This window comes from Danio aesculapii, chromosome 2 (genome assembly GCF_903798145.1).
Source record: "Danio aesculapii chromosome 2, fDanAes4.1, whole genome shotgun sequence".
Classification (NCBI taxonomy): domain Eukaryota; kingdom Metazoa; phylum Chordata; class Actinopteri; order Cypriniformes; family Danionidae; genus Danio; species Danio aesculapii.
In genome coordinates, this window is record NC_079436.1 from 43,489,873 (window position 1) to 43,517,614 (window position 27,742).

The window sequence follows — 27,742 nt, forward strand, 5'->3', positions numbered from 1 at the left end:
CTGGTCTGATGTGGACAGCTGGATAAAACAATATAGTTCAATGTTTCCTTCTATTTTTTGAGACATTGTGAAAGCAAAGATGATGACTTAACTGCAAATTGTTTACTCATTTTACTTAAATTCTTCATTCACAAATGCAAAATTTGGAGAACAGCTCCTCAATCGATTGTCTTTAAAAAGAAGTTTGCCACCTATGTAGAAGCTTTAAAAATAATGGTGAGAAGGCTAAACAATTGTATGATTTGTTTCAAGAATATGGTTTTATTTAATCCATTTTTTGTTTGTTTGTTTGTTTGTTTGTTTGTTTGTTTGTTTGTTTGTTTGTTTTGTGCAGTTTTATGGCTTTATATTTGATTCACTGTTTATCTGACATGTCTCAGTGAGTTTGGGCAAGATTATGTTTGGATTGAATTGGCCTAAATTGTAATGTTTTTGAAAGGCAAATAAAAGATGTTAAAACAAACTTTTATTTTGATGCGATTAATCTTTGCCCTTAGCACTAATTTATATATAGGCAAAGTTGATTTTAACACTACAGAGTCTTTGTGGAGTGATTCAAATCATTCGAATCACTTTGACGACTCATTTGAACCAAAACTTTTTGTTCGACTCGTTCGCCGTGTGAAATGGGTGTAACGTTATTTCCTGTGGGAGGAGGAAGGGTGAGGCTTTGCTGCAAACCCATCTCGCAGTTCACCGACCACACACACACACATTTTACACGCACTCCCGGACAGGGGACACGCCGAGAAGGGCGAGCTGGACTCTCTGCCCTGGTTTATCCATTTATGACCAGCATTATCCACTATTTGACCCTTTTATGCAAGAGAATCGAGCGTTTTTGTACTTTTCAACCAGCTGTTGATTCAAAGTGGACCACGGAAACAAAGACACACGACAACCGGACTGCTGAACCAAACGCGACTTTCCCTAGCAAATGTGGTTTTATTTGTGATTTTTTTTGATGAATCACGCGTGTTAAGGTAAGGAGGATCAATTACCTAGAAACTTTCGTGTCATATCTGTTTGCTGAATATACTTTTTAAGTAAACCAATGATCATTAAGGGTTTGATCTGGAAAAGTGGCTTAAGGTTAGGAACTTTGGGTGGGGATGTCCCGATCATTGCACTTCAAAGCACAGGCGCAGATCTGCTTATAACGTGATTCACAGACAGTGTCCCTCCAGGCTATGTGTTTCCCAGACCGCCTGTTATCTCGGATCTCTCTGTCGCGTCTTCTGTGTCCGCGACATCTGTTGTAATTCATCTGCTCCTGGCCTGAGAGGGTCCGAGGGGGGCTGTGGTGTTTAACTGGCCATTGAACAATGCTTTATTTGGAAGTTGCTTGAATAAATATGCCTCTCTGGGAGGTGAAATGATGAAGCCGCTTTTTGTGTGACTCATGTTCCTGTTTGGGACTTGCTGGAAACATTAGAGCACCTTATGATGCGGCGGATGTAATAATAATCACATTATTTTGTTTAACAGCGCTTTATATAGGAGAAGTTTGGGATTCATACAGGACAATGACTAAGTATAACTGCATTTATGTGCTGTAAAGCGCCATGTGATGTGTTGGGGGTATCACAGACAACACCACACCAGTGTGAAGTGCTCTAGGGCCAAGTTTACAAGCAAAGATCCCGCAGCGGATCTGCATTAAAAAAAACTCACATCCTACATATTCAGGTCACGTGACTGCGTGGAAGAATGTTGTTGTAGTTTTTCTGCCGGATGTGTATTCCGTTATTTGTTTGCCCTTAAGTATAAAGTAAATCAATAACCTTTTTTTTAAAGTCGTGCACATATGCTCAGTTAAAATAGTTGGGTTAAAAATAACCCAACTATAGGTTATTATAGCACCTTCTCAACTACGGGTTATTTTGACCCAATGCATTGGTTTATAAAATTTAACCCAATGCGCTGGGTCATAAAATTTAACCCAATGCACTGGGTTATTTTTATTAAATGTTATTTTTTCCATTCTGGTATTCCTAATGCTACTCTTACTAGTACTACTCTTAATTTTATAATTATGGCTGTGTAAATAAATAACATGCAGTTTTCAAAATGTTGAAAATGATTTCCACTACATTTTCAGTTCCAGACAGCGCGTTTTTATCCACTTTATATAGATTGGCTGTGAAGTGCATGTTTGTATCATCGATAATTAAGACTGCTGGTGAAACGGATAGAAAAACACAACACGGAGAGGTAATTTGATAAAAAAAAAAAACATTATTGTGTTAGAGCTTAAATAAATGTTATAAAGTAAAAACAACATTACACACGCATATTAATACAGCTGTTCTGTGTCAGTTAAATCAGTTGACTTTTGAAATTCAAAAATTTTAACCCAACTGGTTTCGTTATTAAATAAATAACCCAATAAAGGTTAAAAATAAACCAACAAAGCACCAAATAGTTTTAACTCAACCATTGGGTTAAATAAATAACTCAAGTTTTTTAGAGTGTGGTTACAGTCATATTAGTGCTATAATAAAAGACTAAATGTAGGCTACTGGTGTTTTTATTGGAATAACAGCAATGTAAATACAACACATAAAAGTATAGTACAAACAATACAGAGATTACTTTATTGCAGCAAGCCATACATGACCATTTTTAAAAAAGTATTCAATTCATCTTTATTTCTATAGCGCCTTTACAGTGTAGATTGTGTCAAAGCAGCTTAACATAGAAGTTCTAGTAAGCTGAAACAGTGTCAGTCCAGTTTTCAGTTCAGTTTAGTTTAAGTTCAGTTTAGTTCAGTTCAGTGTGGTTTAATTTTCACTGCAGAAAGTATAACAATAGTATAGCAAAAAGAAAGAAAGAAATGATTGTGTTGGTGTTATTGGTGAAGCTGAGCCCCCCTTGACGGGTCATCATGTGACAAGCTGGTTTTACCTTTGGTTGAACTTTTTGCTTGTTAATTAATAACTGGCTATCTCAGAAATGTTGTTGGTGTGTGAAAGCTTTTATGGGGCAGTATTTTTGTATTTTTGCTGTATTCATGCTATATTAGCAAGCACTAAAACTAAAAATTACATACTCATAGATAACTAAAGTTGTAAGTAACTGTAATCAGTGCAAGGAGTACTCATCATACTCATGTAAAAGTACCATTACTTACCCCAAAATGTAGGGCAAGTAGAGTAAAAGTATCTGTTCTAAGTAATACTCAATGAATGAGTAATAAGTAGCCCTTTTAAAAGTACTCTAATAGTGAGTATAACGCTGTGAAAAGTTGATGCATTTACATGCAGTTTGTGCAGGGATGTGTAAACGTAACATTCTGTAGTGCATTTAGTGATTGAGTAAGGCCATTCGGAGATTTAAGTCGTCATACAGTAAACATCCACACTTTTCCCATCAGTGACATGCAGTCTAAATAGTCTCTGGGTCATTGTGTGTAAAGATTTTGGACATCTTCTTGGACACTTTTATTACTTTCGAATGATTTGCTGCATTTATAAAGCGCCCATGTCTTGAGGAGGTTTGGTATGGTGTGATTTACTTTCTATGTGTGATTTGATTGGACAGGAATCACAAGACTGATTTGTCTACTTTTTCCCAATCCTCATAGACATGAAAAAATAAAGTAGTGACTGTAGGCTTGTGCCGGTATTCGGTAATGCGATAAATCACGGTAATGAATATGCACGATATTGTTATCGCGGGCACTTCAAAATACCGTGAAAAATATTAGATCCGAATTTATATTCTTAGAACGCGCCTTAGCTTATTTTCCATCAACCGCTTGAAGAAACACTGCGTATATGCTGCGCAGAACTGATGCGCACTCTGATGTAAACAATCCCCACATGTAGAAGCCCTGTGTGCGCGGCGCCGCTGCCACCGCGCTATAATCCTCACACGCAGGGGCGGACTTGCCATCTGGCAGACCGGGCACTTTACCGGTGGGCCGACGTACTTTTTGGGCCGGGCTGATCATCGTCTTATGATTTGATCGGCCCATAAAAGGCTTAGCAGCCTATCGTTTTTTTCTGCCTTATTGATTGACGCTGCTGTGATCTGTGACTCTCTGAAAGTAGATGCTTTTTTTCCCGGACAGACAGACCGGGCCGGCCCATGAGACACTGTGCAGCCCATTGGCTCTTTTCGGTATTGACATTGGGCTGGCCCAATCACAAACTCCTATTTTGGACTACGTGTGAGCGTGCGTCGTCTGTGTGTATTTGTCAGAATAGTCGAGAGTCAGAGAGAAGAAACGCAAGGGAGGCGCAGAGAAATCGCGGGAAATACACCGGCGTTTCATTTAGCGATTCTGAAAAGTTCTCTGTTCATTCTAGTACACGGCTAAAAACGCAAATCACGTGACCACACACTCTCTGCCCAGAGCTGCAGCCACTAGTTCAGCGGGTGAGCATAAACCCCAGGTGTGAGTGTAGTGCATGTCAGACAGTTCATCTGCTGGATGGTCTCATCTCACTATAGTTGTTAAACGTGATATTGAATTCATCTTGTTGTCTCTATCTAACAACTCTTATGTCTTTTGAATCCCTTGTTCTCAGTTAACTGTTTTGGCTGAGTGCAAAGATAAGCTAATATATTAATTTATGTAACCACATACACTGAATCTGCACATTGACTGATTGCTTACCTTTATCGTTTAAATTTAATGTACATTATACTGTTATAATGGCCATTATTGGTTATTAAAACTGATATTCTGCAAAAGAGACAGTGTAAATCAAATATCAAAATGAAACAAATTTGACTTATATTATGTTTTCATTGTTTAGATAGTGAAACAGCAAGCAGGATGAGGTGAAAGAGGTTAAAATGTAACACTGTTCCCTTTGAAGATTTACCCATGCATTAGCAGGCAGTTTTTGTTATGTTTATTATTGAATATAGGCTGAGTGAAAAGTGTATTGAATAAGCTAAATTGACTGTAGTGTATGAGTGTGTGTGAATGAGTGTGTATGGGTGATTTCCAATATTGGGTTGTGGCTGGAAAGGCATCTGCTGCATAAAACATGCTGGAATAGTTGGCAGTTCATTCCACGATTGCTGATCGAAGACGGTTTCCCTTTGCACATTCACTTTGATATAATTGCTCAAGTTTACTTTTATATTGTGTATTGTTTTATTTATATTTATTTGTATTTAAATGTTTGAAGTACTTTTAGTTAATTAAAAAGTTATTAAAGTTACTAAGATGACGAAACTGAAGTTTTTTTGTGTTTTTTTACCTGTTTCTCTAGTAAAATTACAATATCGTGATAATACCGTATACCGTGATAAAAGCTCAATCAATTAATCGCAGCATGAAAATGTGATACCGGCACATGCCTAAGTGACTGCAGGTTGAAGGAAAGTAGTGGAGTAAAAGTACCGATACAGCACTAAAAATGTTCTCAAGGGAAAGTAAAAGTGCACATTTTTTAAACTACTTAGTAAATTACAATACCTGAAAAAAAAAAACTACTCCATTACAGTGATTTGAGTATTTGTAATTTGTAACTTTACACCATTGACTGTAATTGTTGTACTTTCATGCATTTTGTTCCTTGCCATACCCTTATAGAAATGTACAATGACCCCAGTGTCTGCAAAAACAGTATTGTTGCTACAGCTGTTGTTGCTACAATAAAACTAGGAATTTGGGGTCAGTCGCCACACAATGAACAGTAAAGACCCCCCCAAAACTTAGTGTACCGTTTGAAATAAGGTAAATATTTATTATTAGCAAAAGTATCATTGGTAGCTATAGCGTAGGGCTGCACAATACATGGTTTGAGCATAGATATGGCAATGTGTGCATCAGCAGTTAGGGATGTCCCGATCAGGTTTTTTTGCCCTCGAGTCTGAGTCCGAGTCATTTGATTTTGAGTATCTACCGATACCGAAACTTGATCCGACACTTCTATGATACAAAAAGAAGAGCGAAGAAACAGATCCGGGACGTTCCTTTTTTATTTAATTCGCCTTGTTTTAACATTTAACAACTCTGTTAACAAACAGAGCACTTCTGTGAGGTAGCTTGAACAGTCAAGTAATAAATAACATCAATTCTTCACTTTTAGACTTTAGTCCAGCAGTAAATATAAAAAATATTTTTAAAAAAATCTAATGTAAAAACAAATAGCACCTCAACTCAAAATACCCGGCAGGAAATCCGAAGTTTACATTTCTCACAGTTTGCTTTGGCAATGTTGTCATCAACTTTATTATACCTCCAGAACGCTGACATACTCACGCTTTCTGCATCAAGCTGCTTCCATGTTCTCCTTTTCCGCTATTTAACCAATAACGTCTCTGCAACAAAGTGATGTTATGCTGCATGCGTTGTTGTTTCTGTGTGAAGTCAAGAAAGAGGTCTAACTCTGTGCCATAACTATAGATGTGTTAAAAAATAATGAGAATATCTAATATATATATATATATATATATATATATATATATATATATATATATATATATATATATATATATATATATATAGTCCTGATTTGGAGGTATTGTCCAATACTGATCTGGACATCCCTAGCAATAGTGGCCTCGCAAGGTATACAATGTTGAGTTATGAACATGTTTTTTTAGGCCTATGTTAACATTTTAAGAGTTTAAAGCATTTTAAGAGAGCATAAAAAGTGATTTTATTCAATTATTTAAATGATGAAGACAATGTAATTCTCTTTTACGTTTGGTAATTGAATTTCTGTACCCAAATAATGTTAGACACTCCCCAGAAAACCATGGAGCACTGTTTATTAAACTTTGACATTTGCTCCATTGTGTTTATTTATGACTGTGCAAATTACATACAGATACTGTAACACTATAACAAATTACTTACAATATATTTATATTTCACTCCCATACAAATCATCCCAATCAATCTAAAGTAATGCCTTTCCAAATAGAGCTATTTAAATCATGTGATGAATTTGTATTTATATCGCAATATATATCGCAAGGGAAAAAATTAGATCGCAATGTCAAATTTTTCCAATATCAAGCTGATCCATATCACATAAGGTAGCATTAACCACAAGACTATAGGGTAGTGTTGTGGTTAATGCTACCTTATGTGATATGCATTTGTTTTGCTTATAAATAAACATTTGATCTTCCAAATCTAGAAATAGCATTTCATTTATACTATTTAGAAAGGAAACAATCGGAGGGAAACTTTAAATACTGTGAATTGTCTTTGAAGGACATTAGTTTTATTTTTCACACATTAGAAATTAAATTAGAGTCTTTTTCACACCCAGAATGACATTTTAACTAGGAAAAAGTTTGGATTTTTTTTATATTCAATAATTGAGGAGGTAAATTTTGTTATACAAAAAGAAACTGAATCTTTTGGGTTGTAAATAAATGTGATGAGAAGTTTGTTTTTATGCATATGCAATGCATATGCACAAAAAAAAGTCACAAAATGGAAGATTGTGGCAACTCCTGTGTGTTTGTGCATGTGTGTGCATGTTTAATAATCCCTTATGAACAGGCAAGACATAAAAAAGGGGACGGACTTGGATCTGAATAAAAATGTGGAACAGAATAAAGTGTGAAATGCATTCATTTTAACAATATCATTTATTCATTCATTATGATGCTATAACTGATGCTATAACTGGTGCAAGTAAAATGTTCCAAATATAATACAGATGGAATTTTCATAAAATATTTCATTGTTAATGATTTGGCAAAAATACAGATCCATCTAGTGCTGCAATAAAAATTGTCTGTTTCCAAAATGCATAAGATTCATAAATGCATATTAATTCAGCATTTAATTTAATTAAAATGTCCTAACCAGATTGAGTGGAACACAGAATGTTACACTGTAAAACCCAAAAAGTAAAGGTAAGTCAAACCATTTGAGAAAACCAATTGGAACAAACCATTTAAGTTCAAAAACTAATCCTAGTGAGTACTGTAAAGTACTCATATGCTTATCCATATGCTGGATAAGTTGCCGGCTAGTTCCGCTGTGGCGACCCCTAGATTAATAAAGGGACTAAGCCGAAAAGAAAAAAAGTGATTGAATGAATGAATGAATAATCTATATGAGTACTGAGAACTTACTCCATTTAAGTTAAAGTTATGAGGCATTTAATTAACTTATAAACTCTTCAAATGAGTAGAATTAACTTGGGTTTTACAGTGTAGGTATACCTGGGTCTTTAGTACAAATAAAACCACAGTGGCAGTCTTTTAAGTCCTGCAATACTTTTTTTTTTATTACTATAGAGAGTATTGCACTTAAAAATAATCATGAAATGGGGGAAACATTATCTGTCTGTACTTCTGTTTCATTATAACTTTCCTCTGTTATATGTCTAAGTAAACAGGGTGTCATGTATGCCGTTGTGGGTATGATATAGTGTTTTTGTGGATTATGTAGTTGAATCTTGGGGCTGAGCTGACTGTGTGATTCTGATATGTATTCTGAGCTCCAGACTGGCCCTTTGACTCACTTCCCGTCATCCCCTCTGTTATGACACATTAACAATGAGTCGTCGGGATGGGGGCAGGGCAGTCAGGCACTGAAAACAAATTTGTCACTGTAATCAGAAGAGTCCAGAGTGAGACTTTTCAAAAGGTGTGAAGAAAGATAATGTGTCTGCTGCTGTAATAGTTTTCTGGGAGGAAAAGGAAACTTGATTACAAGCTAGTTTCAAGCTCAAGTGTGTGATTTCTGTAGCAGTGAGGCTCCATCCACATTAGGCCTGTGCGATTTTTGGGGAAAATATCCAATTGCAAATGTATTTATTTTTTGACAGATATTTAGATTTTGATTAGCGATTTTATTTTGTAGTCAAGCTTCAGCTCAATAATCCGTATTGTAGCTTCTTACTGCTAAAATACAGTGAGTGTTAGTTAAAAAAAACGAACTGAAAAGATATTAACTTCAACATCTGTTCAAATAGTTTTTAAAATATTCAGAAATTAAACCCAATTTTTTCTCTAGAGTAAACAGTAAACACAAATAAAATGACCTTACCTTTCTCTAAACAAGTTTAACTCAAATTAGGGCGATAGTGTAGCTTATTATAAAATCAAACAATAATAATTATTACAATAAGAGCCTTTCTGTAGCATCTATTGTCTAAAACAAAATAATTATCTTAAATGCTACACAAAATATCATGACATTAAACGTACAACTGTGGTACTCCAAATTGGCTAAAATAGGTGCGAGACGGAAGTGTGTGTGAATCCAATAAGAAGCATTTAAATCGGTAAACTGCTTTTAAAATTCTGCAACTCATGAATATATATATATAACTGTCCTATGTAAATGACATGACAAATTATATTTCTATAGTACATTACATTGCAGTCAGTCACCACAGATGAAGCACCTACCTGCATCGCGAGCCATGAATGCACGCGAAATACACATGAAGTTATCAAAACATTAAACTTTAATTTTTTGTGACTTTGAAACCAAAATATTCCCACATTACTAATGTCCTGTTTTTCTTTGATATTAATTCGTCTATTAATGCTTCTGAAGCAGCAGATGCCATCATCCCACTTGTTTGCACTTTCCTGTTTTTTTGTGGTTTATCCACATAATTTGCTTGCCCAATTCTGATTGGGCAGAACGAAAGTGTGCGCACTCAAATGACTAGTAAGACACACACACACACACACACACACACACACGCCATGAACGCATTTGCTCTGGGCGGGGGAAATTAAATAATACATATTTCATAACGCAGCCTCTTGCGATTTAGCTAATTTCAACAGTTCAAATCGCGATTGTGATTCGATTTCGATTAATTGCACAGCCCTAATCCGCATGGCAGTGAAAATTTTTTTTTGTTTTTTGTTTTTTTGCGGTTTTGAAAAATTTCACATCTGTATACAGTTAAAGTTACAATTATTAGCCCTCCTGTGAATTTTTCTTTTCAAGTATTTCCCAAATTATGTTTAACAGCAAGGAGTTTTCACAGTATTTCCTATAATATTTTTTCTTCTAGAGAAAGTCTTATTTGTTTTATTTTGGCTTGACTTAATAAAACTTGTCTATTTTATTAGCCTTCTTGAGCAATATTTTTTTTCAATTGTCTATAAAAAACACAGTTATACAATGACTTGCCTAATTACCCTATAACTTGCCTAATTTAATGCAAGAAATTAGTTTTATTTAAAAAATAAAGTTTTTTTTTTCTAATACTAATTTTGATTCAAGAAATGTACAGTTGACAATATTAAAACACTAATAGACAATAACCGGTGGATTTTTAAGAATTGAAGTAATTTGTGCATATTTTGGTGATATTCATAGACTAAGTAAAGGAACCACACTATTCTAGTATGTATAAAGGCACTGGATTTAAAGTGTGAAGATGAAAGGAAACCACAAAAAGCGAAGAAGAGAACAGCAGCTCTCATTTCTTATATAGAAATCAGTACTGAACTAAATGTAAAATTGTAGATGGCAAAGTTTAAATCCTGGCTGGCTTTCGCAGTTAAGCAATAATTAAGAAGGAGGTCAGTTGGCAGAGAGTAATCTTGTGGCTGTTTTGAGCACATTTGACCACATAAGATTACTTTACACCATAGAAACAATCTGACTGAATGTGTTTTTGACACCTCCAGAAATAGTCAAAAGCGGACAGGCTCTAACCCAGCGGTGCCCAATCTCGGTCCTGGAGGGCCAGTGTCCTGCAGATTTTAGCTCCAACGTGCCTCAACACACCTGCATGGATGTTTCTAGAAAGCCTAGTAAGCTCTTAATTAGCTAGCTCAGGTGTGTTTGATTGCGGTTGAAACTAAACTTTGCAGGACACCGGCCCTCCAGGATCGAGTTTGGGCTCTAACCCAATGTCGAGGCGTCTTGTAGCTACATATTTATATGACCGTCATCTACATGCATATTTATAACAAAAACGGAGCCTATAACAGAACGGCCTCCTTTCATTTTCATTGAAGATACGAAACATACCCTCTCTTTTGCTGAATATCAGTTTTAATAATCAATAATGGCCATTATAAAAGTATAACGTAAAACAAGTTTTTATAATATAGGAAATAAAGGCAAGCAATCAGTCAAATGTGCAGAATCAGTGTACGCAGTTACATTAATAATATATTAACCTAACTTATCTTTGCGCTCAGCCAAAATACATTACCTAAGAACAAGTAATAGATTCAAAAGACCAAAGTTGGGGAATATGTCATTAGATATAGATAACTAAATTCATTAAATATCACAGTTAACAAATATATTGAGATTAGATCCAGAGGTAGATCCTTAATGAACTGTCCGACGTGCACAGCTTTCCTAGGGGTAGGTTGCATTGCATGCCAGAGTGTGTGTGTGTGGTCACGTGATGTGCATTTACAGCGGTCTAATGTAGACTCAGAGTTGTTCAGAAACGCTAGTGTGGACGCGGATCGTTTTTATTCTAAAACGTCGTTTTCAAACTAAAACGTATTGGTGGAAACGGGGCCTTAGACTGTATTGTATCAGGAATGCCTTTACTGCTGTGTGAGTCAATGTCACTGGTAGAGGTGGAGTTTCCCTTGTCTGTGTCTGTTGGTCACGTCTGTGGTAAATAATCGGCATCACTCAGCTGTGTGTGTGTGTGTGTGTGTGTGTGTGTGTGCGTGCGTGCGTGCGTGCGTGCGTGCGTGCGTGCGTGCGTGCGTGCGTGCGTGCGTGCGTGCGTGCGTGCGTGCGTGCGTGCGTGCGTGCGTGCGTGCGTGCGTGCGTGCGTGTGTGTGTGTGGTGGAGGGGGGTTGGAAGGCTGAGAGAGTTTAATTAAGGAAATGGCTGCCCTGCTGTGGAGTGGTTAATGGCCTCTCTGTGTGCATGTTTATCTTGACAGTAACTTAAATCATCAGGTAGTGCTTCACACAGAACAGCCATTCAAGTGTTTCTGGTCAAAAAACAGCCTTAAGTGAATAGAAGAGAAAGCTCTGTCTGAAAGCGGCATATACAGCTTTGTTTTTGTCTTGTGGTGCTTGGTTTAATGTGATGCAATTAAAAACTGTAAAATGACTACAAGTTAGTTTTTTACAATGTAAAAAAAGCATACAATGTAGTCTGACTCTCTTTTGAGCATGCTCACTGAATGAATTGTTCAGAAAGACCACTCGTTTGAATCAGTAAGACAAACCTCAGAAGGTTTACTGAGTGAGTTGCTTTGTTTTAATACAGACATCGCTAAAAATAACAGGTTTTCAGTATCATCTCTGACTGATAAAGACATTTTGATTGTTTTGTAATGGATGAAGGGAAATTGGGGCGACACTGTGGCTCAGTGGTTAGCTTTGTCATCTCACAGCAAGGAGGTCAAGTCCCGGCTGGGTCAGTTGGCGTTTTTGTGTGGAGTTTGCATGCTCTCCTCATGTTGGTGTGAGTTTCCGGTTTCCCTCACAGTCCAAAGACATGTGGTACAGGTGAATTAAATAAATTAAAGTTGGTGGTTCATTCTGGCGATAAATAAAGGGACTAAGCCGAAGGAGAATGAATGAATGAATGAAAGATTGAATGAATAAAGGGAAATTATTGCAGGAAAATTGTTTTATTTGGAATATTTGGCTATTTAAGGTAATATATTTATTGTACAGTTGGGTTTTTAAGCATACAAGTGAAGGTTTAAATTTAGTGTTTCTGTCTATACACACAGTTTATTGTTTTATTTATTTTTTCTGGGCAACAAAAACGTACAATTTCACTACAATTTCACTGTAATGTACTCTGTAAAAAAACTAATGACAAAAAGTCAAGACAACAAATATTTTTATGTAGCTTTACCTTATTTTAGTAAGTTAATCAGGCTTTAACTACATTTTTTTCTAGTTATACAAAGTTTAACTTAATCTTTTTAGTCAGCTTGATTCATGTAAATTGAGATGACTAGAAAAGTTACCTTGATTCAACTAAGCAAGGTTTTTAATATATTGGGAAATTATATATATATATATATATATATATATATATATATATATATATATATATATATATATATATATATATATATAGCATTCAATGCATCTTTGCAAAAAAATTTTCAATTTCACATTCTTCATATAAAGGTCTTCTCTTTTTCCACAATTTTTAATTCCTCATTAAAGATTACAACACGTATTGTACTTTTGACTTACAAAATCTTTTTTCCGTTGAAAGACAGCTCATGCATTGCTTGTAATTTTCTCATCCGCAGAGCAGAGTTTGCAGGGTTCACGCACGGTCTTAAAGTCTTAATGTCTTAAATTTCAAAAACAAAATTTTAAGCCTTAAAAATCCTAAATTTACTGAAATATTGTGTTGTAGGTCTTAAATCATTTTAAACAGGTCTTAATTTCCCTCTGTAAAGCTACCTAATCGGGCCAAATTTTGTTTAATATTAACTTTTTTTTTATTGCAAAGAGATCCAATTTACAGCAATTTCTCTTAATTAAATTCCCTAATCAGGGAAAGAAAACTAAAAAATAATTACACAATTCCTCATGATAGTAACTGAACAACTTCTCACTTTACATCATACATTATATGTGAGTGGAGCTTGGGGACATTCAGAATAAAAAAAATGATGCTTTTCTGATTGGTGGCTTTTTTTGTGGGTGGAGTTTCAGGACATTCAGAAAAAAAATGATGCTTTACTGATTGGATGCTGTTTTTGGGGGCGGGGCTTCGAAACGTTCAGAATTGAAAGATGATCCACTAATTGGTGTCTTTTAAATGTGGGCGAGACTTTGCAACGTTAACAATCAAAGACGTTCCTGGCAACTTGACTGAAGGAACGTTCTCTCTCTCACACACACACACACACACACACACACACACACACACTCGATTTACATCTAAAAACACACCCAGGCCTCAAGGCTGCATTTTCAAGGCTTCAACACACAACACCGCCTTAGGGAAAGCAGACAAGGCTGAATTGAGACGCTCTCTGTCTCTGTCTCCCACACACATACTGAAGATAGTGTTACACAGAATGAATCGGCAGGCTGAAGAAGCAGCTGTCCTGCAGATTAATCAGCCTCTGTGTCAGCGAGACCCAGATCAAGACTTGCATGTGAATCTGTCAAATAAATGACCAATGAACTCACTTTGGTGTCTGTGTGTCTGTGTGTCTGTGTGTCTGTGTGTCTGTGTGTGTCTGTGCGTGTCTGTGCGTGCGTGTGCGTGTGCGCGTGCGTGTGCGCGTGTGTGCGCGTGTGTGCGCGTGTGTGCGCGCGTGTGTGTGTGTGTGTGTGTGTGTGTGTGTGTGTGTGTGTGTGTGTGTGTGTGTGTGTGTGTGTGTTTTGAGGAGCTTGTTTTTGAACTGTAGCCTTCTGTGATGTCACTGGGCTTGAGATAAAAGAGCTCAGAGATTTTCTGTATATTGTTGTTGTTGTCTGTAATGACGTCTTTCAAAGCCAGGTTAACACCGGATACTTTAGTTTATCAACCGTTGTGTTAATGTAAACGTACGCCACAAGTAAAAAATTTGAGCTCCGAAGAAAATTAATATAAATATGCATTAAATTGGTCAAAAGTGACAGTCAAGATATTAATGGCGTTATAAAGATTTCTGTTTCAAATAAAAGTTGCTCTTTTAAACTTTCTGTACTACAAAATATTTGTGAATATATGTGCATAAATGTTTTTCCCCATTTATTTAAGCTTTTGAATTGCATTATGGGACATTGATCTTTCTTCCAACAAACTTTAACCCTGAAATGGTCGAAAAAGTGACTTTTAGAAACATTTTTAATAGTTTAAAATGCTATATTGTCAGAGTTTTTGATATAAATTACCATACAAAAACCTTGTAATAAACTGTCTGTACATTTTCGGTTATTTTACAGACTTATTTCTCTGTATATTATTTCTTATACATTATATTATTTCAAACTACTAAAATGTCAATACAAGTCACTTTGTTAAACTGTAGAGTTGGATTTACAGCATCAAAAGTCGACAGAGCAGAGATAGAATAGGCCATAATGCAATTTACAACCATAAATAAATGAAAAACTCCTAAAATTACATGTAAACCGGTAATTAATAGATATTTCTATAGTCTAGTTTCTACAATATTGAAAAGCCTGAATGTTTCATATTTTCAACGTGCATGTTAATAATAAGAAAAGCTTGTGATTACGGAGTCAGCATAATAGAGAGGTCATGTGACAATCAGCTTTGCATCTCAGGAGTAAATCATACTTTTTGATGGATTTTGGATGAGTCGAGGGTGTAAAATTGAAGCTCACATGAGTCCTTAGAAGGAATAAGAGATTGTTCAGATGGAGACTTCCCATGTTTGAGTCAGCAACCTGAAGTTAAATTTTTTTCTCAGTGTGTCTTTGAACACTTAAAGGGCTATGCAGTTGTGTGTACTCATCTGAATAAAGCTGTATTTACGTTTATGTAGAAAGAAATTACTAGAATTTGAATGCGTTTATCTGTATAGCCTTTTCTCTCTTTCTCTCCATTTAGTGTGCTTCAGAAAAATGTAGTCTTAAAAACAGGAGGAGAAGGAATGTTCTTTTGGGTTTTCACAATTTGAGTTTTTTCAGTAGTGACTAGAATATTTCCAAATGCAAGTCAAAATAAATTTGAAGCTGCTTTGATTTTAATGAAAGTTGCTAAAAATGGCTGCAAGTGAAAATGCTAACAATGTCCGCAATCGTACACCGTTTGTAGTTATGTTTTGTTAATGCATTATCAACTTTATTTTTTGAATTAACAATGACAATGTTATATATTATTAAGTTGAAAGGTTATAAATTATTTACACATTTTTATATATTGCTTGAGATTAATGTGTTAAGTGACCAAGACAAATCGCTTGAATAAAAATTTGGAAATTACATAAATAATCTATGAATAAAGCAGTCCCATGTGTTCAGGACAATCATGTCAGCACTTACTCAGAATCTGGTCCGAATTATTAATTAAAAAAAGAATCTGCTAGGTGGGTCTATGAGCTTTTCTGAAGTTCATGTTTAGAAAAATAAACAGTTTTTCAGTTAATGTGTTTGACTATTGTTTTTGCTGTCATGCAGCAAAAAATCTGAAAAAAAAATGTTTTAATTTATCCGCCTTTTTATATATTGGCTTTCAGCCTCCCAATATAAAGAGTTATCAATTATCGGCATTGGCCAAAATTTCCATATCGGTGCATCCCCATTGTGATTTTTGACATTGTAAAATTGCTTTTGTTAAAGCTATTTATTTTGTAAAGGTGAAATTAAATGTGATGTCACATCAATAGCAGATGTAAACATCCTTATCATTATGTTCAGATGTATTTTTAAACCACTGATTTCTCACCACTGTCATTTTTGTTGTTGTTGTTGTTGTCTTTTATTGATAAAAAAAATCATATGCATATTTACAAATTTGTTTTCATTCAGCATATAGATTTCCATTATAGTATACATTAGGGCTGCATGATATTGGAAAAAATCTGATATTGGGATATTTTATTTTTCTGTTATTTAAATATTGCGAAAGATTGCAACTGTTTGCAATTGCAAAATTGGCACGTTTAAGGTCTGTTTTCTTTAAAAATCAGCGATCTCCACTGGCTGAGTGATATCCTATATAAAGTGGGTCTCAGACTGTACAAGAGGCACTGCATTCAATTACATTTTTCCCCGCCATGTCTTTATAATATGAGTGTTTATTTTACCCCAGTATATTCATTGGATCTTCTGCGCTAGCCTGCCGATTCTGACAGGCTCAGTATTTAATCAGTATTTAACTGATTGTATTTTAATTACATTACAACATCGATGCTGTAAAAAGAATCAAATAAAATGGAAAAAAAACTCACAATAACCGGTAACCGGAAGTTTATCAGTATGGGAACAACACTAGCTCGGCATATACCCTATTGTAGCATATAAAAATACATTCATTTTCTTTTCGGCTTAGTCCCTTTATTAATCTGGGATCGCCGCAGCAGAATGAACCACCAACTTATCCTGTATATGTTTTACGCAGCGGATGACCTTCCAGCCGCAACCCAACACTGGGAAACACCCATACACTCTTGCATTCACACACGTACACTACGGCCAATTTAGCTTATTTAATTCACCTATACCGTATGTCTTTAGATTGTGGGGGAAACCGAACACCTGGAGGAAACACACACCATCACGTGGGTAAACATGCAAACTCCACACAGAAATGCCAACTGACCCAGCCTGAGCTCAAACCAGCAACCTTCTTGCTGTGAGGCGATCGTGCTGCTCTCTGTGCCACTGTGACGCCTGCATATAAAATTTCGCCTTAATTAAGCATGCATTTTTATTTTTTTATTTACACCATCATTGTTTTTTAAATATGATATAGCACAATATATGATAGTGCACACTAAGCTACTGTCGTTAATATCTCTTCCTATTTCTGTCACAAACACAAAGACGGATTGTATGATCTAAGTGAATGCCATGAGTCTACTGAAAGAAGCACTGTTTCCTTATCTTCAAGTGTTCTCAGGTCTGCTGTGTGTGTGAGAGTGTGAGTGTGAGTGTTTGTGAGTGAGAGAGAACAGTAACCGTTGAGTCTCCTGCAGTTCATCCATCCAGACTCAACAGCAGCCGTATCTGAGCTTTAGCGATAACAGCTTGGCTCTATAATTCATGTCACATGCAAATTCTACTTCAGAACAGCTGGAGTTTGGCTCGGTGTGTGTTTTATCCTCATGCGCGTTTGTAAAAGTTTCTCATCTGTGAATAGTGTCTTTTAAGTAGCGCCATTGTGAGTTTGTGCTCGCTGTCGTTCCTAATAAGGCCAAATCAGGACTCTTTGGCTGTGGTGTGTGTACACTTGATAAACGATTGAGCTGGAGATCCTCCTTCTGCTCTTTGTTGCCTCACTGAGGTGTTCATGGGAAGATCCATCGTCTTACCAAATATGGGGGTAGAATCTCTCTCTGTTTATCTCTCGGTTTCTCTGGATGTCTGTGCGTGCTTGTCTTTTCTGGCTTGCACAAACTAGAACTTTCTGAGTGTCTCATTGCTGACTGTAGTTACGATAAATAGGTTTTTACTTGCTCTGTAATTTGCGACTTCACTGTGTGTGATTGTAGAACCATTAAAAGGAGAGTTTATCCAAAAATGAAAATTGGCTGTTAATTTACTTGGCCTCGGGTCATGGAAGATGTAGCTGAATGTTTTCTTCAGTAGAAGATTATCAGGGAAGTATAAGTCAATGGTTGACGTCAGTGGTGGAAGGAGTACTGAAAAATCTTCCTCAAGTAAAAAATATCATTACTTAACCAAAAATGTTGTAAATATTACTCAGTACGAGTAAAAATAGCCCTTTAAAGAGTAGGGAGTATTACACTGTGAGAAGCTGATGCATTTACATACGGTTTGTGTGTGTGTGTGTGTGTGTGTAAACGTAACATTCTGTAGTGCATTTATAACGACTTTGAAAGGGTAATACATATTTTTATCTCGACTCTGCTAGATTATTGTAATGTCCTCTATGTGGGTATTAGCCATACCTCCATTACTCGTCTGCAGAGGGTGCAGAATGCTGCTGCTCGTTTGCTGACGGGGACATGCAAACGGGAGCACATTACACCCATACTGGCTTCTCTTCATTGGCTTCCTGTACAGTTTAGGATACATTTTAAGATTTTAGTTTTGGTGTTTAAATGCCTAAATGGGCTATCACCAAGATACTTGTCCTCATTAATCAAGTTAATCCTTCGAATCGCTGCATTCAAATCAGTGTTTGAAAAACGCAAAAATCAGGAAAGAGATTGAGTCTTTAGTCTTTTGAGTTGGTTATGAAGTTACAAACAGTCAATTAACACAGAAGTACTGGGATAACAGTTTAGTTAAGATAAAACTACTGATGTTTATGGTAAAGATTAAAATCACCCTCTTTTAACTTGACACTCAAAAATGAAAGTTGTAGGCAGCAATTAGATTATTTAACCAATAGGTGGCGACAACCAGCCATCAAAAATATGCCACTGTATAATTCTTCAAAAATGATTCTTCTAGCAATGAAACCAAGTTTTATGAGTGAATAACTGAATCGTTTATTGAAAATGAGACTAAAAATAAATAAGGGTTGTACAAAATATGATGTTAGACTTCCACATTTAGCGTTATCAGCAACAGTAGTAACAGTGAATTTTTCATAGTACTGAATATTTTACAGTTTCTCCATTTTATTTTTAATAAAATTACATGTTCAAAGTTCTGTTTGTTACAACCAAAAGTTTCTTGCAGTTCTGTTTTTGTAATGAATGCAAAGCAAATTACATTCATCTCCTCTCCTTTTTGGCTGATCCAAAAAATGGCCCGATCTGTGACTAAACCATAATGTGATCCGAACCGTGAGTTTTGTGATTCGTTACATCACTTCTAAAAATGTACTCAAGAGAAAGTAAGAGTACACATTTTTAAATCTACTTGGTAAATTACAATTCCTGAGGAAAAGCTACTGTTACAGGAATTTGGGTATTTGTAATTTGTTACTTTACACCACTGGTTGCCATCCATGTGAGAGTAAAAAATAAAAGTGTCTCTTCATAAAATGGAGAGAGGTCTCATGATGAAGCTAAAGTAGCCACTTTATTTTGAAATGAGGAAGTATGCTCTTTTCTGCCAATTTATTAAAACGTCTGATTAATTTGTCTCTGTGGTTGAATGGCTAGAAATATCAAACGGCAGTAAACAATCAAACTAGTCGTGCTACAACAAACCAGTGTTTTAATGACAGTAAATTGATATAATAAGAAAATATCTGTTTGTTACATCAAGCAACATAAGCTGATCTGGATGGCTAAAAATCAATCAAAGTGCATAAGACCGGACGTTTCGTCATATTTAATTTATAATATCTGTGACCGCTCTTACTTGAAATATAAGGTAGATATGTCTGTGCCATTATTTACAACATTGCCACCTTTAATCCATGGCTTCAACAAACAGTCTTGAGTGTGTTCATGGCAGTCTATGGTGTGTATTAGTGTATGTTTTTGTATGTTTTTTTTGTATGTCTTCCTGATTAAGAGCACTGGTCTTCATATAGGTTTCAGCATCCAGGGTACTTTCAGCTTATCCACAGGTTGTTGCAGAAGGGTTGTAGAACAGTCGGTCACAGTCGGTAGAGAAAGGATTTGCTAAATGAAGTATCAGTTTAAAACCGTTAAGTCCTGCAATCGTGCTTTTGTATTTGGAGATGAAAGATTTGGGATTGGGAAGTCTTAAACAAAACACATGTACACATGTTTTCACTACTGTTGGTTAATGGCTGCAAGTCAGAAAAGGTTTGTTTTCTGTAATTATTTTAATCATATGTTCATTGACTGAAAATAAAATGACTTATCTTTGCTGTTTTTAGATGGACGTAAGGCTGCTCCTGATTTCAGTTCTGCTTGGACTCAGCAGGGCACAACAAGGTAAGAACTTCAGCTTTCACAAGCATCAGATGATCACTGAGGTCTAATTTTCTGAAGGGAAAATGCTTCTGTAGAGCATTACCTAATTAACTCGACTCGAGACACAGGATTTTTAGTGAATCCATTTCTAGTTTGGTATTTAAATTTTTCGTCAGTTGATTGTATCTTTTAAGACAGCAACAAACCAAGCTAACAACAAAGAACCACCTAGCATCGGCTACGCCAGACAGACAACAGCCAACTTAAACTAAAGCGTATATGTTCTCCCTCTGCATGAGTTGATCGGTGCATCCCAAATCGCACTATTCTACACCATTTTGTAGTATAAAGCGAATTAATAGTGCATTCACATTGAAATTTATTATTAAAAGAACACTAAAAATACTGGGTTCCACACAATTCCTTCATGTTGCCCCAACACAAATCGAATAAGTTAACATAATTGTTTTTACTAATTTAAGTGCATTGAATATAAAACCATTAAGTTGTCCCGAAGTAGTTTAAACAAACAGCAAAAGTTATTTTTGATTGAATAAATACTTTAAATACTAGGATGATGCACTTATTCAACCATTAGAAAGAAGTGTGGTATGTTGGACACGTCACATACTCAGCAGTTGCTGCTTTGCTTATTGAACACTGACATTGGATTACTTTATTTATTTTGGATTGTGCAAGCAAACTTCCCCTACATAAGTGAATATGCCACCTCTCGATGGTGAATAAGGTTAAACTCATGCTAGGTACTATTTGATGGTTTGGTCATTAAGTTCAGTGGTTCTCAACCACAAACCTGGAGGACCACATGCACTGCACATTTTCCACGTCTCCTTAACCAAACACACCTGTTTCAGATCATCAACTCATAAGCACATGCTGCAAGACCTGAAGTGGGTGTGACAGACAAAAGAGACATGCAAATTGTGCACATAGTGCAGGTGGCCTCCAGTAATGTGGTTGAGAACCGATGCATTAGGGCAGTGTTTCTCAACCACATTCCTGGAGTACCACCAGCTCTGCACATTTTCCTTGTCTCCTTAACCAAACACCTGATTCAGATCATCAGCTCATTAGCAGAGACTGAAATACCCGTAATAGGTGTGTCAGACAAAAGAGATATCCAAAACATGCAGTGCTGGTGGTCCTCCAGAAACGTGGTTGAGAGAAACTGATTTAGTTCACTAATTTAGCAATCGTCAAACATCTTCTGTGAGAGGGTTTGAATTTCGGTTAGTAAAACAAACACTAGAAAATTCATATAGTTTGCTGTTAAGTGTGTGAGTGTATTGTGCGTAGTGTATAGTAGATGTCTTTCCATATCTGCAGGTGGCAGTATCTGTATTATCATTCCACAAAGGGAAACTGCTACTAGTGCTGCACACATAGAAACCGTAAACAAAGCGGGGTTTACATAACGTTTTTGCAGTACTTTTTGCTCAATACATTGGGATTCACTCAATATCTCTGATAATACATATCGTTTGCAATTATTTAAGAAATGTGACAAAATGACAGCCGCCTTTATGGGATCAAATTCCCGCCTAAAGTATTGCAGTCGCGGATAAAATAATAATCGTATTTCTAGGCATAGGGCAGTAACCGGTTTCAAGATTTACCGTGGTTTGGAAAAGTCAAAGCTTTAAAACCTCTCTAATTTTCTATCATACAGTTCGTATGGTATATGTAATGTCATTAACAACTACTTCATTTAGTTTTTTAGCCTATTAACCGTACACCATTAAGTGATGTACTGACACAAATATAATTTTATTTAATTATTATTTGTACTTATTTTTATTAATTAAAACAAGAACATATATTTTTAGAAACATAAGAGCATTTGCACACACCTTGTAGCTGCCAGCTTCTTGCAACTGTGTTTTCTTTCTCCAGGCAGAAAGAAATCCCTATCTGTGATTGGTTATGTTTTGCGCTCATTTGTTTTACTGTATTTCGATTTACAGCAAATTAAAAATACTGTATTTTAAAAGCGCCAAAAAGATATTTCCCACAATGCAACTTTTAAATATAGTGACATTCTGCATAACTGTCCTACAGTAAAATACTGTACATTTTACAGTTAAATACTATGTAATCTCAAGCAGAAACGAAAATACACATCAAAGGCTACTGGCCAGCCTATAATTCAGCAAACATCTGAAAAACAAATTACTTATAAACCAACATCCAAACATGCCATAGACCTGAACAGTGCAGTGGCTTAATTTATATCCAAAGAAAAGAAAGATGTCCAAAAATGCCTTATCAGGTTGGAAAGAAAGCTGCGTATTTAAAACTAATGAAGACAGCAGAAGTCAATGGTTTATTTTAATTATTTAGTCTGGCATGTTTATTGCTCCAAAATATTTTTGAATGTTTGTTAAAATAAAATATATTGTGTTCAATGGGCAAAAACTTGTTGTTTTTTTAACCAGACAATTAAAAACATAACATATTTTAGAGCAGTAATTACAATCCCGGGATACTGTGAAACCATGGTATTTTTTTCCAAGGTTATCATACCGTCAGAGTCTATTACGGCCCATGCCTACGTAGATCAAAATATTGACATTGCGTGTAAAATTATAATTATTATGAATTTTTTTTTTTTGTAATTATTTTTTGGGATCTTTCACCCTTAATTTGGATAGGATAGTGGAACTTATAGACAGGAAAGTATTGGGAGCAGAGAGAGGGGAAGGGTCTGCAAAGGACCTTGAGCCGGAAATCGAACTTGGGTCGCCGTGAGCACCATGGTGCTATATGTCAGCGCAACTAAAGCTATTGGCCTGACCAAAATTATAATTATTAAAAGAGAAAACTAAACACAGAATAAGAAACAAGGTTGCGTACCAAAAAAAAATTTGCGTTAATCAAAAATGAAAACTCAACAAAGTCAGTTTTTCCACTCATATTTGAATGTTTTGTGTGCTTACGTTTTTTCCCCTCCGCTCTTGTTCCCACAATCTACGCTTGCGTTTCCAAAAGAAGTTATTCGAGTTCACTTTAAATCACGGGCGGACTTCAGCGTCATCATTGGTCCACTAGTCTAGATTGACAGTTGCTCCTCTAGCCAATCAGGCGAAGGGGGAGTTTACATCACTCCAATGGCACTCGTGGCTGCTCAGTGTGGTAGGTGAGGATGCATTTGTTTCAGGAGTTTCAGACAATATAGGCACCTGTCCGTAATTCCAGGGAATTCATATCAATATAAGCATTTATACTGTTACATCAGACACCGGTCTGTAATCGTAGAAATTTATATGCCTACTAAGAGTTTCCTCTTTACCGTACGCCTTCTATGTGTTTCCTCTTTACTTGTGTCATTTGCTTGGTTTTGTTACTTCAGTTTTTATCTTCTCACGCTCCGATTTAAAGTTGAACGGCCAATGATGGCGCTCTTTTTCACCAATGGTTGACGCTGGTTCTACACACCAAACAAACTAGCCTGACAGACATTAACCAGTTGAACAACACTACTCAACAGCCGGCCGTTTGCTTGGTGTGTCTCTGCCTTTAAGTGATGTCTGTGTATTTAAAAGAAAAACAATCTGATAATATCCTGACAGTTTGCTGGCTCTGAATTATTGTGGAAGTATGTGTGTAGGAGCGTCTATGATTTTCGCACTCACCCAGAACACACAGCAGAGCAGAGCCTGATAAAATCATCAGAAAGCCGTCCCAGTCATCTGTTAGACATTTGCAGTGATTTTCATTCCAGGAATATTTCAGATATGGAGGCGCTTCAGAATCCAAGAAAAGAACCAAGAGAAAATGTCACGGCGTTAATGCAGAATAATAGGAGGCGGGATGCTCATCATCTCTGGCCAGTGATCTCCCATAGTCCTGTGTGGTTTATTCTGGGCTCTCTGGCCTCATGGTTTGCATTAAGTCTTTAGAGAAGGCATCATTTAAACAGTTCACATGACCTCTCCGCAGCATACAGCCAGTGTATTTTAAAATGATGGCCTCATGAGATTCACATTGCGTATGTCTGCCCGAAGTGTTTGTTATTAAATGTGCTTTGCATTGAGTTTCCTGTGTTAGTGGTGGTGGAAGGAAATGGAGAATGATGATGATGGATGTTTTTGTTGTGTGTTTGTGTGTGTGTGTGCAGATGGTAATGAATGCACCAAGGCTTCAGCCCAGTCCTGTGGCGAATGCATTCAGGCCGGAGAAAAGTGTGGCTGGTGTACAGATGAGGTGAGTTCAGAATGGGTTTTTTTTATGATACTGGTGGCAATTCAGTACTTTTTCAGATGTATGAGTGCCTAAATGATGCCTGAAGCAATACTTTGAATTAGATCTTTAAGTTAATGTTGGGCATGATTAAAGAACAGCTATTTTATTTCATTTTAATTGACTTGTATAATAAGTTTAAAGTAAAGGTTGTTTTAAAACGCGTAGTTCTGGCGACGTGCACAATTCAGATGGAGGGCAGAAAGTAAAAAACTAAATGGAGACACAGAGGAAAGTCTGTATTTTTGTGATTTATACCATATTTCAAAGGAGATATAAATAGAAAATAATCACATATGTTGGGCATGATCCTTATATCATGAAGAGGAGTGCGTTTTCTACTGAACTAAAATATCTTTTGCCTGTCATCGAGACGGTAGATATTGTAAGCCATTACGTGAAATGAAAAATACTTTATTCAATTCAATTCAATTCACCTTTATTTGTATAGCGCTTATACAATGTAGATTGTGTCAAAGCAGCTTCACATAAAAGGTCACAGTAAATAGGAACAGTGTAGTTCAATTTGTAGTGTTTAAGTTCAGTTCAGTTTAGCTCAGTTCAGTGTGGTTTAATAATCACTACTGAGAGTCCCAAGTATTGAAGAGCAAATCCAACGATGCGCAGCTCTACAGATCCCGAACCATGCAAGCCAGTGGCGACAGCGGAGAGGGAAAAAAAAACTTCACTAAATGGTGGAAGTGAAGAAAAAAAACCTTGAGAGAAACCAGGCTCAGTTGGGCACAATCATTTTAATTTCTCCGCTGGCCAAACGTCTTGTGCAGAGCTGCAGTGGCGCAGTGGCGGAGGCTGGAAGCTGGCCTCAGCGAAGACTCGTCTGTCTCTGGAGCGTCACAGGAATCAGTCTCATGTTCTCCACTCTTCCATGACCATCACAGTAGCTGCTCAGGATTCGGCCAGGTCCAGGATATGGAAACCTTGGGATCATCTCGTCGTTGGTATTGGATCAAATCAGTGACTCTGCATAGTCTGAGGGCCTCGGGAAGAGTAACCCCAGGTGGAAATGGAGAATAAAGAAAATAATTAGCGTAGCTGATGTTAACAGTGTATATCAACAAGACGCATAACCTGTGTGGAAGCCTCCTAAGTGGTGCACTGAGTGTATGCTTTACTAAACAGATAGGTCTTTAATCTAGTTTTGAATTGGGAGAGTGTGTCTGAGCCTCTGATGATCTATGCCAGTGGTTCTCAAACTTTTTTTCACCGAGTACCAACTCAGAAGAAAAATTGTCTCTCCAAGTACCACCATAATGACCAGTTTTAAAAAACTGTATTGTAGCAGGCCTAATTAAGCAGCTGCACAGTTCAAAAACGAAGCAGATTAACTCCTATTATTAAGAATATTTATTATTGTCAGCCACTTTAAACATTATAAACAGTTTGGACATGAACTGTGCTTGCAGGTAAAAAGAATAATGTTTAAGTTAAATGTGCTTCTAAAAGTTAATTAAAAATGGTACTGTTCTTAAAAAGTAAAAAGAAAACTGCTGACCTTAAATGTAAAGTATTAACATGTAGTAGCCTATTCATCAAAACCTGGAAATGTTCCTTGGAACTCATAAATATAGGCTATATGTCGTCATATTCATATAAAACCTCTTTTTGATCTTTTTTTATATAGATGTTGTATGTATATGAATTATTTGTATATCTTTAAAATCTAAACATTAACTTGTATTTTAAATATGTGATTTGGGTTTACATATTTAAATTAGAAATTAGATCTGCTTACTGCGCATTAGAGTAGGCTTTGTGTGTCGGATACGCCCCCAACAACCGTTACAAATATGGGGAGGAGATTAGCGTCAAATGGTAGAATACACAACAAACATTTAGAAAACTGAAAATAAAATAAAAGGTTTAGCCTATATAAATCAATTTTTTTTAAGTGCGTTAATTTTTTTTAAACTTTAATTATTCATCAGTTCCTCCGCGTACCACTAGAAGGTAGCCTGTGTACCAGTTTGAGAACCACTATTCTATGCTATAATCACAATGCACCACAGCTTACACTAATGTTACAGTATTTATTACAGTTTATCAGTTTAAGTGTCGTGATGTTTATATCTGATTTTTATATAACACATTAATATATAATACACATCGCTAGGCCTGTATATAATCATTATTGGTGCTGTCAAACGAATTATTGCATTAAAAAAAAGTTTGTACACATTGATGGATTTAATAAATGTTTATTACAAGCCACCTTTTCTTCCGTTTTTCAGCCAGTTTCTTGAACTTACTCTATGAGTTAAACTTTTGGAAGTCTATAAAAGCTGTTTGGCATTTTTTATTTTTAAAAATTCATAAATGCAAACACACAATTGCGCAATTCCATAACAAATTCATAATAAAACCCAAGCCACCTAACCAAACATATTTAATTCATAAATATTCACAGTCACTCATCTTTACAAACTTTGCAGACGTCTTTACAAACTACAATCATTTGTCAGTAAAAGTTATAATACTAATAACAGCAACTTCACATTTGAATGTTTTTTTGCAGACATATGAACATATTGGCCTCCTTTGTCAAATACACAATACATTTCACTTTAAATAATATATTATACAGAATAGTTACAGACTGAAATCATATATTTTAAATTATTTACATTTTTTTATTTAGCAGACATGTTTATTCAGACCAATGTACAAGTGAGGATCAAAGAAGCCATTCAAATCAATATATCCTTAGATAGTTTAGATTTTAGATTTTTTTGCACAATGTTTCTCAGAAACGTGGCGCATTGATGAGAAAGTGTTTGGTGCATATGAAGAGGAAAGAGTGCATCACCTACAGGTGGTTTGTCCAGCCGACTCACCTGCATGAAGCACACTCAGTATTGCACATTTTTTTTCCAAGAAGCATGTGGTGTTTTATAAGAAAGTGTCTGATTCATACGGAGAAAAAATGATTGTGCTTCCTACAGGTTGTTTCTGAAGCCCACTCGCCCACATGAAGCACACAAAAATAAAATGCTTTATAGCGAAGCGTCTGTACTTTTGCACAACGGTTATAATTCGTAAAAATGTCTTTGTGCTTATTTAAAGTACAGGAGCTGAAATCCAATATCCCCATTACACATCCAAGAACATACTAG

General features: G+C 36.1%; 1 protein-coding gene across 2 annotated transcripts in view; it reads left to right on the forward strand.

Moving 5' to 3' along the window:
• The first annotated feature begins 683 nt into the window (after positions 1–683).
• The window catches only part of LOC130246923 (integrin beta-1-like), a 54,542-nt gene continuing 27,483 nt past the window's right edge, over positions 684–27,742 (forward strand). The window contains exons 1-3 of one of the 2 annotated variants that reach the window (XM_056480095.1): positions 684–983; positions 20,315–20,372; positions 24,490–24,575. In XM_056480095.1, coding sequence (XP_056336070.1) covers positions 20,315–20,372; positions 24,490–24,575 — 144 coding nt within the window. In that variant the 5' untranslated portion in view covers positions 684–983. The remainder of the gene's footprint in view (positions 984–20,314; positions 20,373–24,489; positions 24,576–27,742) is intronic. The other variant, XM_056480103.1, reaches the window with a different exon arrangement.